The sequence below is a fragment of the Polypterus senegalus genome, unplaced genomic scaffold (genome assembly GCF_016835505.1).
Source record: "Polypterus senegalus isolate Bchr_013 unplaced genomic scaffold, ASM1683550v1 scaffold_1029, whole genome shotgun sequence".
NCBI lineage: Eukaryota > Metazoa > Chordata > Cladistia > Polypteriformes > Polypteridae > Polypterus > Polypterus senegalus.
This window is the reverse complement of record NW_024386297.1, coordinates 26,554-43,506: the sequence shown is the minus strand read 5'-3', so window position 1 is coordinate 43,506 and position 16,953 is coordinate 26,554. Positions and strand designations below refer to the sequence as shown.

General features: G+C 40.1%; 1 protein-coding gene across 1 annotated transcript; it reads right to left on the bottom strand.

Moving 5' to 3' along the window:
- Nucleotides 1-1,796: 1,796 nt before the first annotated feature.
- Nucleotides 1,797-13,129, bottom strand: LOC120522650 (E3 ubiquitin/ISG15 ligase TRIM25-like; the record flags this gene model as incomplete). Its single annotated transcript, XM_039743457.1, has 2 exons — nt 1,797-1,904; nt 12,593-13,129. Coding segments are annotated over 2 exons (645 nt in total), but the record flags the coding sequence as incomplete, so codon positions are not given.
- Nucleotides 13,130-16,953: the final 3,824 nt, after the last annotated feature.

Sequence of the window (16,953 nt, the reverse complement as noted above, 5' to 3'; positions counted from 1 at the left end):
AAAAAGGCCCCTGAAGCCCCACTCATTTTTAAGAAACAGAAAAATTTGATACATTAAAAACCAAGGATAGTAGAAAAATAAAAACATCTTAAAACCGAAACAGACGGACAGACCGTAAAAAACCCCTGCAGCTTAAAACTCTCGCCCTTCACAGTTTTTTTACATTTTCTTGGTTATTCAAGTCGTTTTATCTCAGGATTTGTGGGGCGAATCAAGTCTGTTGAACAGGGGGGGCCTCTCCTGCCCCTCGAAACACACACAGATCCAAATCACAAAAAAGTTGGGTATAAGTGATGCCCTGATGCCAGCCCCTCTGTAATTCCCCCCTCAGACTTTTTTCCAAGTGCCCCTACACCCCTGTCACTTCTCAGTGCCCCCCCGGGACCCCCCGTCCCCAAATCCCCAAAAAAATGTACAAAATTCTCTGAGGCACTTTAAAAGAATCATATAACTTTTTGGTTTTATCCCAAATTTCCCAAATTTAAAATCTGACTTCTAATCCTTGCTCTTCTATAGCCAGCAGACACCCACATTTTCCCCAGATCAGGTCACCCCCCCCTAAACCCAAGCATTTTCGGCCTGGCCAGTACCAGGGGGCCACAAGGACCCCCCGGGTGTCTGCTGGAAGAGGTGTTGGTGAGGTCAATAGGGGCTTCCCCCGGTGGTTGAATGTGGACCCCCCAATGCCCCCAGTGCAGGGGCGAGGACACTGTGCTGTAAAAATGGTGCTGTCCCCGGTTGAGATGAAAAAACTAAGTCCTGACTCTCTTTGGTTTATTAAAGATACTGTGTGTCCCTCCATAAAGATGTTTTTCCCCAAATTGCCCCCCCAAAAACCTTGTCATTGTTTCCCCCCCCCGGCCCCTCTCTCTTTTTAAGTTAACGTTTTCCCCCCACTTCCCCTTTCAATAGCTCAGGTGGTGAGCATACTGGCAAAAGAAATGGCGGGCGAAATCATCAGGTGGATGCTGCATATTAGTGGTGGTTTGATGGCTCCCCATTTTGTGTGGGGCAGCTTTGAGTAGGAAAAAAAGCAAATAAAATATAAAAATTTTTTTTTAAACCCAAAAACCTCTCAGCGGGGGTAACCCCCCCGGGCAGAAAGAAATTAATTTCCAACACCCTTTTTGCTCTAATTTTTTACTTCAGTCATAAAGAAAAAAAAAGACAAAGTATAGATATGTAAAAGGGGAATTTTAAAAATTTAAATAAGCTGGGTGAAATAAAAAGAGATCAGCGTGGCCCTAAGTTTATCATTGGGCACCCCCTTTTGGTTGGAATTAAGTTGTATTAAAAAAACAGGGGGCCCCACCCCATTTGTAGTAATATTTTTTGTACATAATGTTGGAATGACAAATAAATTTATGTCTCTGTTATAAAAAATTTTTAATGGGATTTGAAAAAGCCATTTTAAGTTTGGGGGATGTTACATCTTTTGGGAATAAAACAGTTTTTAACCCCAAATTTTCTCTGTTAACCCCATTTTGGTTTTTTGCAGTGTTATTATTTATTTTTAAATTTTTTGGTTTGGAGTGACAAATGCTATTAATGTTATTACTACAAATGTTTGTTTTAAAATCCGGCTTTTGGGAATAAAGAGACATATGAACCGAATTAACATGCAGAAAAAGAGACACTTTTCCTTTTTAAAGGGGGAAAATTTAAATTTATTAGGGGATCAATATGCTTTATTATTAGTTTTAGTGCTATTAGCTATAAAAAGTGTAGTTGTGAGGTAATTTTTTGGGACACCACATTTATGTCAGCAGAAGGGCCCTGGCCTCCCAAACCTTTTTTCACAGGCGGATCTTGTGTTGTAAACGGGGGGTGCGGGGAGCCACTGGCGGAAGAAAAACAAACTGCAGGCGGGGGCCTTTGCCAGTGTGAGTGGGGGCCCCGGTTTCCTGGCACATAAACATAAAAACACGTAATGGCATTTACAATTGGGGCTAAATAAACTTTGGACAATTTGGGTGGGAATAAAAGCATTCTGATTCTCCCTAGTCTGAGCTACTGTATATTGGGGTTTGGGCGGTTTTTGGAAGGTTCGGCCCTTTTCACTGATCATTGATGCCCCGGGGAATTTTAAGCAGCTTAGCCCTGACGGGCCGGATGGGGGTTTTAATGAGCACACAGATATATGTTAGATTAGCATTTGGGTTTATATATCAGTGTTTTTGTATGTCCTAACGAAAAAAAAAAATTTAAGAAAAACATATTAGTTAGTTTAATTAATCAGTTTTTTAAAGGCTTGTTTTTTTCCTTCTTTCAAGCAGGGGCCCCTTTGGTCCGGGGGGTTGTCCTCTTTTGGGCCCCTCATCGGTAAAGGGTCCCGGCCCAGTTTCCCGGGCACAGTCGACATTTTTTTTCCAGCAGGGGGCCCCAAAACCTGGGGAAAGGAGATGTTACGGGGGGTGGGCAAGGAAAAATTAAACCAAGAAAAGCTATTTATTAAAAAAACTCAATTACTATTTTAGGGAAAAACATCACACCCAGTATGTGGACTTGGGCTCTGTGGTATTTTTAAATTTTAACCGTTTTTCGTGATGAAATTGGGAACTAAGTGCCAAAGTTATAGTAAACAAAAGGGACCCCCTCCCGGGAGAGTTTTTAGCTTTTAAAATCAGACAGGGGCGGGACTTTATTTAAATAGGAACAAAAGGGTGACCAATCACAAGAAAAGACAGTTGGGACCCTTCCTTTTATGTGAAAGGGGAAAGGGGTCTGGGGGCCCAAGACAGCCCAGTGTAGTGGTAAAAACCAGCACTCGGAATCACAGAGAGCCCGGAATCTTAAAGTGCAAGGCTAAAAAGTGAAAAAATTTGGAAAAGCAAAAAAAGGGGCCTCAGGCTGCATTTCAATGATATTAAAACTGCAAAGCTGAGTGCAGAATTTGTAAATTGAAAATACCCATCAGAGCAGGCAAACGGGGTTAACACCAAAACCCGCAAACATCTAAAAAGCGCCAGCCAAAAAGCATGAAGTGCTCAAAACCCCCAGGTAGATGGCCCGTTTACCGGGCCCTTAGAAAAAACAATGGACAATGGATCTCATGGGTGGGTGGGTCGGGAACCCTGAAACTGGGAAGGGGCCTTTTCAGTCCCGGAAACTCCCTTTTCTCCCAAAGGGAAAAGGGAAACGGGAGCACTGGCTGCAGTAGAGTCGGCGCTTTCAGCGGTACAAGAAAGGGACAATTAAAAAGTCTAAACTGGGGGGTATGCTCGGGTGAGATCCCTTTTAAAATAAAGAAAAACCGGGAAAGGGAAATGAGAAAGCAAGGGCAAAAAAGGGACATGAGGGCTGAAACAAGAGTTGCTGGAATTAAACAGGAATGGCAGCGTAAGCAAAAAAAAAGCAAGCTGATGCTGCAACGGCAAATGAAAAAGGGTTGGGGCAAGAAATGCAAGTGGGAAAAACGGTTTTTGGGTAAAATTGAATCGCTTAATAATTGGGATTAAAGGGACATTTACGACTAGGGGTTAATTAGCCGAAAAAAATTTTTAACCCGTGCTGGGAAAAAAAAGAAAATTCGTTTAATGTAAAAAATCGGAGAAAGACTGGCTTTTTTTTTGGGAAAATGGAAGTAGAAGGCAACGTCAGGGTTTAAGGCCCGCCTGAGAATCGAGAAAGTTCAAACCCGGGGAAATTCCAAGCTGAACTTTTTTAAAAAAAAATGGGGGCACTTTAAAGCAGAATCTGAGATAGCAGCGGGTTACCGCTGCAGCCGGGTCAAACACCGTTTGGGCCCCGACCAAGGTCTTTTTTGTTCGTTTTTAACGATTATCATTTAAGCTAGAGGTAATTTGGGACCCCCAGAAGCAAGGGGAAAATATTACATTTGAAAATATTTCAAAAAATTCGTATCTTTCCTGTCTTCTCCAACAACAACTACTAAAAACCTTTTCCTTCTACAACATCAAACAGCGGTTCCCCGGGTAAACCCCAAACCCAAAAACAGCCTCTTTTTATCCGGGAAAAATGAAAGTGGAATGGAGGGGCAATTCTATGTCTTCGCTAGAAGGAAAAAAGCAGAAAAGGGATTAAAAAACTGGGTCCCGGGGCAATTTTGAAAACATAATAGTGGTCATGGGGGTTAATAATCTACTGTCTGATCTTTTCCCCTTTTAAAATAAGGGTTTTTTTTCCCTTTTTTTTCATTTTTTCTCATTATTACTTAGTATTACTAGGGGCTATCTGTTTATATTTTTTTTGTGTTTAAATTTCTTTTTTTTTTCCTTTTTTTTTTTTTTTTTTTTTCAATTACTTCATTTTCTACCCCCCAAACAAGACTGTTCAATATCATACCCTTTGGGTTTTTAGTTTTTCTTTTTACTGCATTAAGACTTGTTTGTTTTTTTTGGACACATCACCAACCCATCACCTGGTTTTATTATCTGGGTGTATCATCTTAATGCACTAAAATTGCTGAAGACTTTTATATTTTATTTTAAGTGCAAAATTCTTTTTTCCCTTTTTTTTATTGGTAACAGATATCTCTTTTCTTTTAATCCTAAAAGGTTAGCTGCATTGGGGGGTTTTTTGCTTTAGTGCTCTGGGCTTTGGGGATGTCAGAGGGCCGGGACTATGTGGTGGGGCTTTGCCTCACTTGGGAAGGCAAAAAGGGAGGGTGGGGGGGTTAAGGGGGGGGAAAGAGGCAGGGCCCCGATCTATACCTAATCTATCCTATTAAAACCAAAATTATAACTACCAATGTAATAAAATGCATGGCAACAACTCTAGGGAAAAAAAGGGGGTTAAGGCCGAAGCTGTCCTTCCCCTTCAGACTATAAAAAGACATCAAAAAATCAGAATCAAAATTCCATCCCGGGGCAGTTAACTTGTAAGGGGTTTGGGAAAGTTAAAAGGGCCCGAATCACCAATTAAAGAAAAGAAAATACTTTTTTCACCTAACAGGTCTAAACGGGTAAAATAGTATTTTTCAGGGGACCCACTTTAAAAACAAGGGGGTCAGTTCCGGGTGGAAAAAGACTGGGCTGGCCAAAGTTCCCCTTCTTGTTTTACCGAAAACTAGAGGTGTGGGAATTTTTAAAAGGGCATTTCCATTTGTGGCCAGATGTAATTTTGGGTCCTGAAGGAGAAAGCAATGGTCATAGGAGACTTATCTAACTGTAAAATGATTTTTTATAAATGTTTTCCCTAATGTTGATGATAAAGGGAATTTTTACAAAAATTTTTTAGCATCCATTCCCAATCTGAACTCTCATAAAAATTATAATTGGCGGGGACTTCAATTGGTTCCCAAATCCACTTTTAAAAAAGGGGCTTCCTCCACAGGGGAACGACATCTAACACTGCAAAGATAATTACAAAGTTTATAACGATCACAACTTATCAGACCCTGGGGTTTTTAAAACCCCAAAATTTAAGAACATATTCTTTCTACTCACCAATTCATCCTGTTACTCAAGGATTGATTACTTTTTTAGACAATAACTTTTGCCTATGAAAAACCCTTTGAATACGATGTTTTTTATTTTTGAATGCACCTATGATCTTGGGCTAAAAATTACTAAGCCCCATACACTACCCCAAGAATTTGGGTTCCCCCAACACGCTTCTAATTGGGTGGCCAAAAATTTTCGGGAAATTTTTAAACCAAGAAATCAAATTTTCTTGGGGAAAAAATACATACCTGAGATCTCTGCAGGGAAAACTCCCGGGAAACTCTTAAGGCCTTTTTAAGAGGTCAGGGTTATTTTAATCTTTCCCCCAGAAATAAACCGGCCAAGAAAGTAGCGGGGATAAAAACCAAAAACTAAAATAGATGAAGAACAGCCAGACTACCAAGTGAGACCCCTACATGGGGAGGCAGGCTCTACATTCCCGAATTAAACCTCTTGACAACCAAAAAAAACTGAACAACTAATCTACAAATCCGAACATATTATTATGAACATGGGAGAAAAACTTTAAAAAACTTTTTCTCAACAAATTCACAAACGAAGTGCAAATGCAATCTCGGGAATCACCAAACCAAAGGAGATAAAATCGTCAACACAAAAATATAAGTAAATTTCAAAAGACTACTATAAATCCCCATATACTACTGAGTATAAAGAAGAAAAATACAGAATCTAATGCATTTCTGGGTACATTACAAATACCCCCAAAATAGACGCTTTTAATGCGGAGGAACTTGATAAACCCCTGGGTTTTCAGAATTACTAGATGTATAAAAAAAATTTACCCAAAGGGGGAAAGCAGCAGGCCCCGATGGCTACCCTGCAGAAAAGAAATTTTGCCTAGCTCCCCCCCTATTAGCAACATTTACAGAAGCCGAGATAACCAATCTCTTCCACAAACCTTTAACAAGCCTTTTAAACACTGTTTTTAAAACAAAATAAGGACTTATTACAATTGACCCTACAAAAACCCAAATTTTACTTCTGAATAACACGTTAAAATACCTTTTTAAAAAACTTAACCAGAAGGGATGGGAAAAAAGCTCCCCCCCGGGAATATCACAAAAACCAAACTGGGGTTTATTAGGGGCCGGGACTTATCTTCCAAATCTTAACGCCTGTTTAATGAAAATACCACCAAAAAATAAATCAAACACCCCCGAAAATTTTTTATTGGATGCAGAAAAAAACCCTTCGACATGATTGAATGGGGAAAAACCTTTTTTACTACATTGGAGGTTTGGGAAACATTTTTTGCATGGGTTAAATTCTTTTACTAACCCAGAAGCTTCAGGTTTTCATCAAAATTTTCTCAGACTACTTTAAACTGAATTGGCACTGAAAAAGGATGCCCCCCTTTTCACTGGGGGGGTTTTTGCGGGCCGAAAAGAAACCACGGCAAAACTTTTCCAAAAAACTGATCAGATAAAGGGGGTTAGCAGAGAAGGACTGAACAAAAAATTTCATTATATCAGATGACATGGTACTGTATATAAAAAAAACCAAAAATTCTGTGCCCCCGCGGGCTTAGCAGCACTCACAGAATTTAAAAGATTTTCCCGGCCCAAAAAATTAATCTGAAAAAAAAGTGTACTCTTTCCGTGAATTCTCAACATATAATATTAGATTTAAAACCCCCCCTTTTTTCATTGCAGAACAATTTAAATACCTCGGGTAAACATCACAAGTAAACATAAAAACTCTTTTTCAACAAAAAATTTTGCCGCCCGCATGGAAAAAAATTTAAAAAAGGCTTTTCATAGATGGTCAACCCTTCATCTCCCCACTAGGGTGGAAGAATTAACACTGTTAAGATGAATATTCTTCCTAAGCTCCCCTTTTTTTTTTCAAAACATACCAATATACATTAATAAATCGTTCTTTTAAACAATTAGATTCAACAATAACCTCATTTATTTGGGAAATTTTTAAAAATCCCCGATCAAAAAAACGACCCTAACAAAGACAAAAGGCAGAAGGTGGATGGCTCTAATTTTAAACCCCCAGTTTTATTACCAACAACAAAAAATCAAGGGGAAAAAGAACCTGGGCACAAATAGAAGAACATACAGGCTTGGACCACAATAGAAGTAAAAAACCCGAGTACTAATTTGTATTCCTTGCTCTGCCCCAAAAACACCGGTTTTCAAACAAAATACACTAATAACCCAATTGTGCTCCACTCACTTAGAATCTGGAACCAATGTAGAAAGTTTTTTAAGACGGAAGTTTATCTGTGGGACCTCTGCAAAAGAACCAATTTTTTCAAACATTCACAAATTTTATGAGTTTTTTTATCTGGAAAAATTTGGAATTAACTTGTTTTGAGATCTTTTTTATAAAACCCCCTTTTGTTTTTTTTATGAACAATTTTAAATTCCCAAAATTTTAAATTCCCCCTACACATTTTTTTTTTACTATCTTTCCCAAAAACCCCAAAAGTTAAACCAAACCCGATTTCCTCCTCAAAACCCCAACCTGGGAAAAAAAAAATTGCTCAATTTTCAAGGACTTAGACTCCATCTCTGCAATATATAAAAACATTTTACAATCCCCCCTTTTCAAAGGTCCAAAGGACACTGGGAAAAAATTTTCCAATTTAAAATCAGAAAAAGGGGTGGAAAGTAGCAATGCAGAGAATTCCTTGGGGCTCCATATGCACAAAGCATACAATTATACAACTCAAAATTTATATCGGGCACATCTGTCCCCCCTAAAACTCTCCTGTTTCCCGGACATGATCCAACCTGTGAACGCTGCAAATTAGCCCCAGCCCCCCACTAGGCCACTGGGCTGGGGTCCAAAATTAACATTATTCTGGGGGAAAAAATTTTTTTTACCTTTTAGATAGTCTTGGGCTCCCCAATTTTTCTACCCCATTAACAGCTGTGTTTGGGGTTCTTTTTCCCGAAGGGGGTTTAAAATGGAGAAAAACAAACTAATTGTGATTGCCTTTACTTCACTTTTGGGACCCGGAAATTATTCTGATAAACTGGAAGAAAACCAAACTCTCTCCTCTTTTTAAATCAGTGGGGAAAATGGGTGTTTTTTATTATTTGAAATTGGAAAAAAAACAAATACTCAGTTAAAAGGATCCGTAAGACGTTTTTTAAAACATGGAAGGATCTAATCAGTAATATTTTTTAAAAAAAGTTCATGAAGCATAAAAATTTATTAATTTAGGTATGTTTTAAAAAACTGTAAAAAATTTTTTTGCCGTTTTGGGTTGCTCTCTCTCTCTCGGGTGGGGTTTATTCTCTTAACTCTATTTTTTTTTTGTAAAAACTTGATTGCTTTGTATGAAGTGTAATAAAATTAAAAAAAAAAAAAAAAAAAAAAAAAAACACAATGGACCAACACCAGCAGATGATGTTTGGGACCCCAAACCCTCACTGACTGAAACTTTAAATGGGCCTCAAGCAACATGGGGTTTTGGCCCCTCCTCTTCCCCCCTCCAGGGTTTTGGGGGCCTTTATTTTCCCAAAAGGGAAAAGCAAAATTGACTTTTATCAGAGAAAATAAAATTTGGACCCTCAGCAGCAGTCCAGTCGAGGCCTTCTGGCTGTCTCTTGTTCAAAGTGGCTTGACACCGGAATCAAAAGCTGAAACCCATGTCTTGCATAAGCCCGTGCGGGGGGTTCATGAAGCACTGACTCCAGCTGCAGTCCACTCTTTGTGAATCTCCCCCCCAGTTTTTTTTCACAATTTTCCAGGGTCGCCGGGTTTCCCTATTGGGGTTTTCACTTTTCTCTCCTTTTTTCCCTTTCCCCTTTCCCTTTTCCTTTTTAATGTGTTTTACACAGAGCCTGTGAACAACCAACCCTTTTAGCAATGACCTTTTGTGTCTTGCCCTCCTTGTTTGGGGGTGTCAATGGTCATCTTTTTACAACTTCCCGGGGCAGAAATCTTTCCCCATGATTGTCAGCCTACAGAACTAGACTGAGGACCATTTAAAAAGGCCCTTTTTGAGGGGTTTTATTCCCCTTGATTAAGTGTGGCACCAGGTGTCTTCAATATTGAACCTTTGCACAATATTTTAATTTTCGGGGATACTGAATTTGGGGCTTTCATTGGGTTTCAGTTATAATCATCAAAATTAAAAGAAATAAACATTTTTAAATACATCCCGTCTGTGTGTAATGAATGAATCCTTTTAAAAAACAAAATTTCACTTTTGAATGGAATTACTGAAATAAATCAAATTTGACATGATATTCTAATTTTATGACCGGGACCTGTATGTTTTAAGGTTGAAAGAGGTGGTTCACTAGAAAGGTGCCACAGATAAAAGCTTCTCCATCTTAAAAAATTGGCTTCATACATTATATTTTTTATGCCTATATTTTTCATCTACTACTAGAATAAAAAAAAATTTTTTTGTTTTAACAATGTGTTGACACAGATTATTGAAACGGAACAGACATGAAATGGGGGTTTTCCCAAAAACCTTTTATTTTCCCCACTCTAAAACTCCCTTCACTCCCAGATACTCAATCAAGGCATGAGCTGAGAGAAGTTCGTCCCGTTCTTTGGGGGGGGAGGGGTTTTGGCTGCTCCGAGCTTTATCTTTTATCAGCACATTTAGAAAAAAAAAGGGCCCGGAGAGGTGGGGAAAGGGTTTAAGAAGCATTTTAAAGGGGGGACGAATTACGGGGTTTTTTCGGGTTCTGGTAAATTTAGTGTTAATAACATGCTTTAAACCCTATCATCTAAAAAAGATATAAAGATACATCTCGGTATTTAAATTACTCAAAAGGTTGTAATATCCCCAATCTAATGGATTCTGTGTCCTGTTGGAGGAAAAAAAGCCGGTTTAAGAAGCACATAGTGATTCACACACATAGAGCACATAGAAGATCAAATACAAAACAAAGCTTTTAAAAGGGGCAATTTTAGTGTGGAAGGGGTTTTTCTCTGCAAAAGCGGGGGGTGAAAAAAAGAGAGCAGATGGGCATTGGGTCGCCAGTGCAAAGCCCAAATTTTCAAAAAGGGGAATTTTGGGGAAGAGGGAAAAAGGGTTATGTTGACTTTTTTTCACTTAAAGGGGGCTTCACTACGCAATTTTTAAATTTTTGTGTGCCTTCTGTTACTGGGGTACGCCTCCATCGGGGCCGTAAAAAACAACCCCGGCGGCCCGGGGGGAAAAATTTTTTCTGAAACTGATCACTTCGTTTCCCCGCTTAACGTGGCCGTTTTGGGAAAGGGGGCCAATTGGAAATAAAAGGGGAAGGTTTCCCCCCTCAGTTTCTTTGGATGCTAAACCCCGGGGGGCCCAAACCCCCCGGTATTTAAAAAGGGGAAAGGGGGTTATCCTCTGATGGGACGACATGCGGGACCCCCTCAGTCTACTGGTCTGGGATGATGGTCGGGTCTTTTGATGTATTTTTTACTGTATGTATGTATGTTTTGTAAGTATAAGTTTGTCTTTTTAAACAATATTTTGGTTTCATAACCCATTCATATTTTTATATTTTTATAATTGAATAAAAAAATTTTTTTAAGTATCGGACATCTTCTCTTATTTCCCCCTTTTCCCAAAGAACCCCTTTGGAACCTTTTTCCCGGGAATCAAAACTTTTAAATTAAATAAAGGGAAATTTTTGGGGAAAACTAGTAAATTAAATGTTTTTTAAGAGGGGAATTTATGATGTTCTCTTTAATGACAAAATAAACTACGTGGGATTAAAGGGAATTGTCGAGATTAAAGTTGACTTTTCCCCTTTTTTTTTCCCCACTGTTTGCCTATTTTTTTCCCCATTATTGCCCCCTAATAAGTTTTCATGGGACACTCGGGCGGGGGGCTATGATTACTTTTCCCCGGCACTTGGATATCGCAACTTTTATTTCAGGCACTATCACATTGGGGACTTCAGTTTCCCATTTTCCTCCAACACTCTGTCACTTGATCAATTTCCCTTTTTTGTTGATTATACCACTGTTTAAAAAAAACAAATAGAAAGTTTTTCCTTTGCCTTCCTTGGTATTCACTGAAATTTTTTTTTTCCCCCGGGTTTTTTCCCCCATTGTCTTGTCGAGCATGCTGATTTTAAAGGGGCTATTTATTTTGGGTTTGCATATTCAAAGGGAATTCTTGGAAGAGTTGGGGGGACAGAAAGGCTGCATGTCCGTAACTTTTCACGCTGACTGGGATTTATGTAGCAGAAGAATGTTGAAGTTGAAAGTTTGAAACCCTTTGATCTAGTTTTTTCTGTTTTAAATTACATCTCGGTTTTTGTGCCTAAAAATTGTTATAGTCCAATTCTACCCCAGCGTCACGCATGAGGCCCCTGATTTTTCATTTTTTACATGAAGTCTAGATCCCTAAAAAAGGGTGCCCTGTCTTACCCCTTTAATTTGGGGCTTACAGAACTCACCCCCTAAACAATAAAAAGAAAGTTTTCCCCTACCATCAAGTTTTTTCCCCCTGCCACTCTGTTTTTATTTGACCCCCACAAACACTCCTGCTTTTGTCCCCCCGGACTCCCGCTCCACCCTTCCCTTCTCTCCCCATTTCTCCTGTCCGCCCCTCACAGAACAGAAGCCTCTCAGCCAGTCCCATCACTTGCTTTCCCCCTTTCTCCCCCATACAGAGAAATCACAACCCGCCTGCACCCCACAATATATTAACACAACCTGATATAAAGAATATTTTAAAAAAAAAATTAAATCAAAGACCATTACCTTCAAAAAAATTGGTCCCCCGGTTTCCTTTTTCCAACACTTTTTTCAATTATTTCAGCATCCGCTTTTATATGGGTTTCACTGTTGGCCTTCCTACTCGCCATTGAAGCAATACTTGAATAGCTGTTGCTGTTTAAATAAGCGTTTAATAAGTTCAAACAGCACACACATATGTTGATAGGCCATAACAATGTATAGTAGTTTAGTTTAATTATACAAAGAGAAAAGCCTACAAACCGCTATTAAAGCTGAAGGTACTGTAAAGGACACTAGGATTTCTGTTGTTCCAATGTGCAGAACTTGCAGTAGTAATTGGGAGACGCTTTGCAAAGAAGGTTGGGTTTTGTTATTTAGTCCTGACAGTTAATCAAGTGACAGATAATCGAGTTTTGCTGTAGATGAATAGATTTCTCTGTCACATTAAATGTACAAATTCCTTAACTCAAAGTTATTCAAACAGTTTCCATTAAACACTAAACTTCACTCACCTGCTTTTCTTCTCTTTCCGTCTCCAGCTCGACCATTTTATGCCCATTATGTCCAGTCACCACACACATCATGCAGATGCAGGAATCATCAGTTTTACAGAATATCTCCAGACTTTTCTGATGTTTCTCACAGAGTTTCTCCTTCAGATTTCTATCAGGATCAGTCAGTTTGTGATGTTTCCGAGTATCTCCTTCATAGTGAAGCTGCAAGTGAGTCTGACAGTAGGAGGCCATGCAGGTGAGACAGGACTTCACCGCTCTGAACTTCTTACCAGTACAGAAGTCACACTCCACGTCTCCAGGGCCGGCATAATTCTGAGGAGGAGGAGAACTGAGAGTCGTCTTCTTTAATTTCTTGATGACTTCATTCAGCAGAGTGTTTCTGTTCAGCTCAGGCCTTGTGGTGAAGGTGTGTCTGCACTGAGGACAGCTGCACTCTTGGCTCTTTTCCCAGCAGTCCGTGAGGCACTTCAGACAGAAATTATGTCCACAGGGGATGGTGACGGGGTCAGTCAGGGTGTCCAGACACACCGAGCAGGTGAACTCGTCCTGTGATACAAACAGCAGCTGGGCTTCAGCCATCGTCAGTCTGAGGAGAGGCAGGCAGAGAGAATCAGTCAGAGAAACAAGGAAGTGACTTGTGAAGAAACGGAAGTGAAAGTCAGAATGAGATCAGTGAGGAGGAGGAGGAGATTTAAAGAGAAAGCTGAGAGCTCACAGAGAGAACATCTGAGGAGACACTAAGGGTGAACAGTTAATGTGAGACAGGAGCTCAGAGAGTGAAGACCACCAAGTTAGAGAAGAGATGACCTGTCACAGGGGGTCTGCTAAAGTGTCATTCACGTCAGTATTTCTTATTCATTTTTTACACACTGCAGTCCACTGTTAGACTCCATATTAGTCCTCTTTACTAATCAAATTATCCATCCCATAATAAGTTCTCATCTACTGCTTATCAATAATGAATTTTTGTGTTCTTCTTTGTCCATGCCTGGAATTTATCAGATTATTCAGTAAAGGCCCCAACTGAAGCCCACTCAGTTTAAGAAACAGAATAATATGATACATTAATAAACACAAGGATAGTAGAAAAATGAAAACATCTTAAAAACCGATAACAGACAGACAGACACGTAACACACTGCAGCCGCTAAACACTCTCGGCTCCTTCACAGTCTTTTACATTTTCTTGGTTATTCAAGTCGTTTTATCTCAGGATTTGTGAGACGTAATCAAGTCTGTTGAACAGGCTCGTCTACTCCTGCACCCTACGATTAACACACACAGATCCGAGTCACACAGTTGGGTATAAGTGATGCCCTGATGCCAGTCCCTCTGTAATTGCCCACCTCAGACTCTTTCCAAGTGACCCCTACAGCCTGTCACTTCTCAGTGCCCCACACTGGGACTCACTGTCACCATCACTAACAAATGTACAGATGTCTCTGAGGCACATTAAGAATCATATAACATTTGGTTTTATGCCATTTCCAAACTAAGGGGGTCTGACTTCTGCCATCCTTGCTCTTCTATAGCCAGCAGACACACCACATGCACTTCAGATCAGGTCATCTACCTCAACCTAAGCATATTCAGGCCTGGCCAGTACTCGGATTGGAGACCATCAAGGACAATCTTGGGTGTCTGCTGGAAGAGGTGTTGGTGAGGTCAATAGGGGGCTTACCCGGTGGTCTGAATGTGGATCCCAATGCCCCAGTGCAGTGACGAGGACACTGTGCTGTATAAATGGTGCTGTCCTTCAGTTGAGATGTAAAACTGAAGTCCTGACTCTCTGTGGTTATTAAAGATCACTGTGTGTCCTCCATAAAGATGTCTTTGCTAAATTGCCCTCCAAAGCCTTGTCATTGTGTCCCCTAATCGTCCCCTCTCTCTCATTAGTTAACTGTTTTTCTCACCACTTCACCTTCTAATAGCTCATGTGTGGTGAGCATACTGGCACAGAAATGGCTGACGTCACATCATCAGGTGGATGCTGCATATTAGTGGTGGTTGAAGTGGCTCCCCACTCACTGTGTAGAACAGCTTTGAGTAGGGAGAAAAGCACAATACAAATATAAAGAATTATTATTATTATACAAGTGCAACCTCTCAGCATTGATAACACCCTGGGCAAGAAAGCAGTCATTTCCAACATCCGTTGCTCTAATATTTACTTCAGTCACTCAAGAAATAAAGACAAAGTATAGATATGTCAAAGGAATGTGTCATTTAATAAGCTGGGATGAAATATAAGAGATCAGCGTGGACCTCAGTGTTATCATTGGCAGTGCACCACCTGTTGGAATGTAAGTCATGTATTAATAAACAGATGGCAAATTACAAACATTTGTAGTAATATATTGTACATAATGTTGGAATGACAAATAAATGTGTATGTCTCTGTTATAAACAATTTACTATGGGATTTGTAAAAGCCATATTAATGTTTGAGATGTTACATCTGTTGGAATGACAGATTTAACCTGATGTCTCTGTTACACACCATTTGGTGTTATATTCGTAAAAGCAGTGTTATTATTTATGTTGTACTATTTGCTGGAGTGACAAATGCTATTAATGTTATTACTACAAATGTTTGTGTTGTACCGTCTATTGGAATAAGAGAGACATATGAACCGAATTAACATGCAGATACACAGAGACACTTTTCCTTTATTAAGGTGGATAATTTTGAGAATTCTGATTAGTGATCAATATGCTTTATTATTAGTTTTAGTGCTATTAGCTATAAAAAGTGTAGTTGTGAGGTAACTTTAAAAGGACACCATTTATGTCAGCAGAAGGGCCCTGGCCTGCCAGCCTTTTCACAGGCAGATCTTGTGTTGTGAGCGGGTGCTGAGCCGCTCACTGGCAGAAGACAAACAAACTGCAGGCAGGGCCTTTGCCAGTGTGAGTACTGGGCAGGCTCTTAAGCTGGCACATCAAACATATAAGCACGTAATGGCATTTACATTTATTAGGGCTCAGTAATACTTTGGACAATAACGTTAGAATAAAACGCATTCTGATATCTACCTAGTCTGAGCTACTGTATATTGGGGTTTAGAGCGGATTATTGAAGGTTACGGACCTTTCACTGATCATTGATGTCCGTGAAGTTAGCAGCAGCTTAGCCCTGACAGACGAGTGAGGCGTTTATATGAGCACACAGATATATGTTAGATTAGCATTTAGGTTTATATATCAGTGCTTCTTTGTATGTCCTAACGATAATAAATAAAGTTACAGCAGAACATATTAGTTAGCTTAATTAATCAGTTGTTAAAGGCTTGTCTTTTTTCCTTCTTTCAAGCATGAAGCACCGTGTCGAGGTTGTCCTCAGTTTGGCCCTCATCAGTGAAGCTGCGCGCTGCCGCTTACCGGCACAGTCGACATTTATTTTAACAGCAGTGTGGCTAAACCTGTGGAGCGAGATGTCTACAAGGGGGTCGCGAAGAAAAATTGAAATCGAAGAAGAAGCTATTTATTAAAACAAACTCGTTAATTACTAGTATTTATGGCAGAAACATCACACCCAGTATGTGGACTATCGGCTCTGTGGTATTTGTGTAATTAACGTGTCGTGATGTGTAGTTCGCAACTAAGTGCCGAGTTATAGTGAACGAAAAGAGCCAACTCCCGTCGAGGAGAGCTTAGCATTCATGCAGACAGGGGCGGGACTTTATTTAAATAGGAACACAAGGTGACCAATCACAAGCAAAGACAGAATAGGATCATACCATTATGTGAAAGAAGGAAGGGGTCTGACGCTCCGAAGACAGCGAGTGTAGTGGTACAAGCCAGACACTCAGAATCACAGAGAGACCGTGAATCGAATTGAAGTGCAAGAGCGTGGGGAAAAAGTGAAGAAATGCGCGGAAAGCGAAAAAAAGCGGCCTCAGGCTGCATTTCAATGATATTGGAGACTGCAAAGCTGAGTGCAGAATTTGTAAATTGAAAATATCCATCAGAGCAGAGCAGAGCAGGATTAACACCAAACCAGCACAGACATCTAAGAAGCGCTCAGCCAGAAGCATGAAGTGCTCTAAAACTTCCAGGTAGATGGCTGCGTTGACCTTGGACCTCAGAAAACACAATGGACAATGGATCTCGATAGCTCGCTGATCGGAGAACCCCTGAAACTGGAAGGGGCCTTACAGTCCGATCTCAATTACTCCACGCGAGCGGGAATAGCGGGAGCACTGGCTGCAGTAGAGTCTGACGCTTCACCCGCGGTACAAGAAGGCACAATTAAAATGTCTAAACTGGAGGTGATGCTCGCTGAGATCGTACAAGATATAAAGAAAACCGAGAAGGCAAATGAGAAAGCAAGGGCAAAGGCACATGAGAGGCTGAAACAA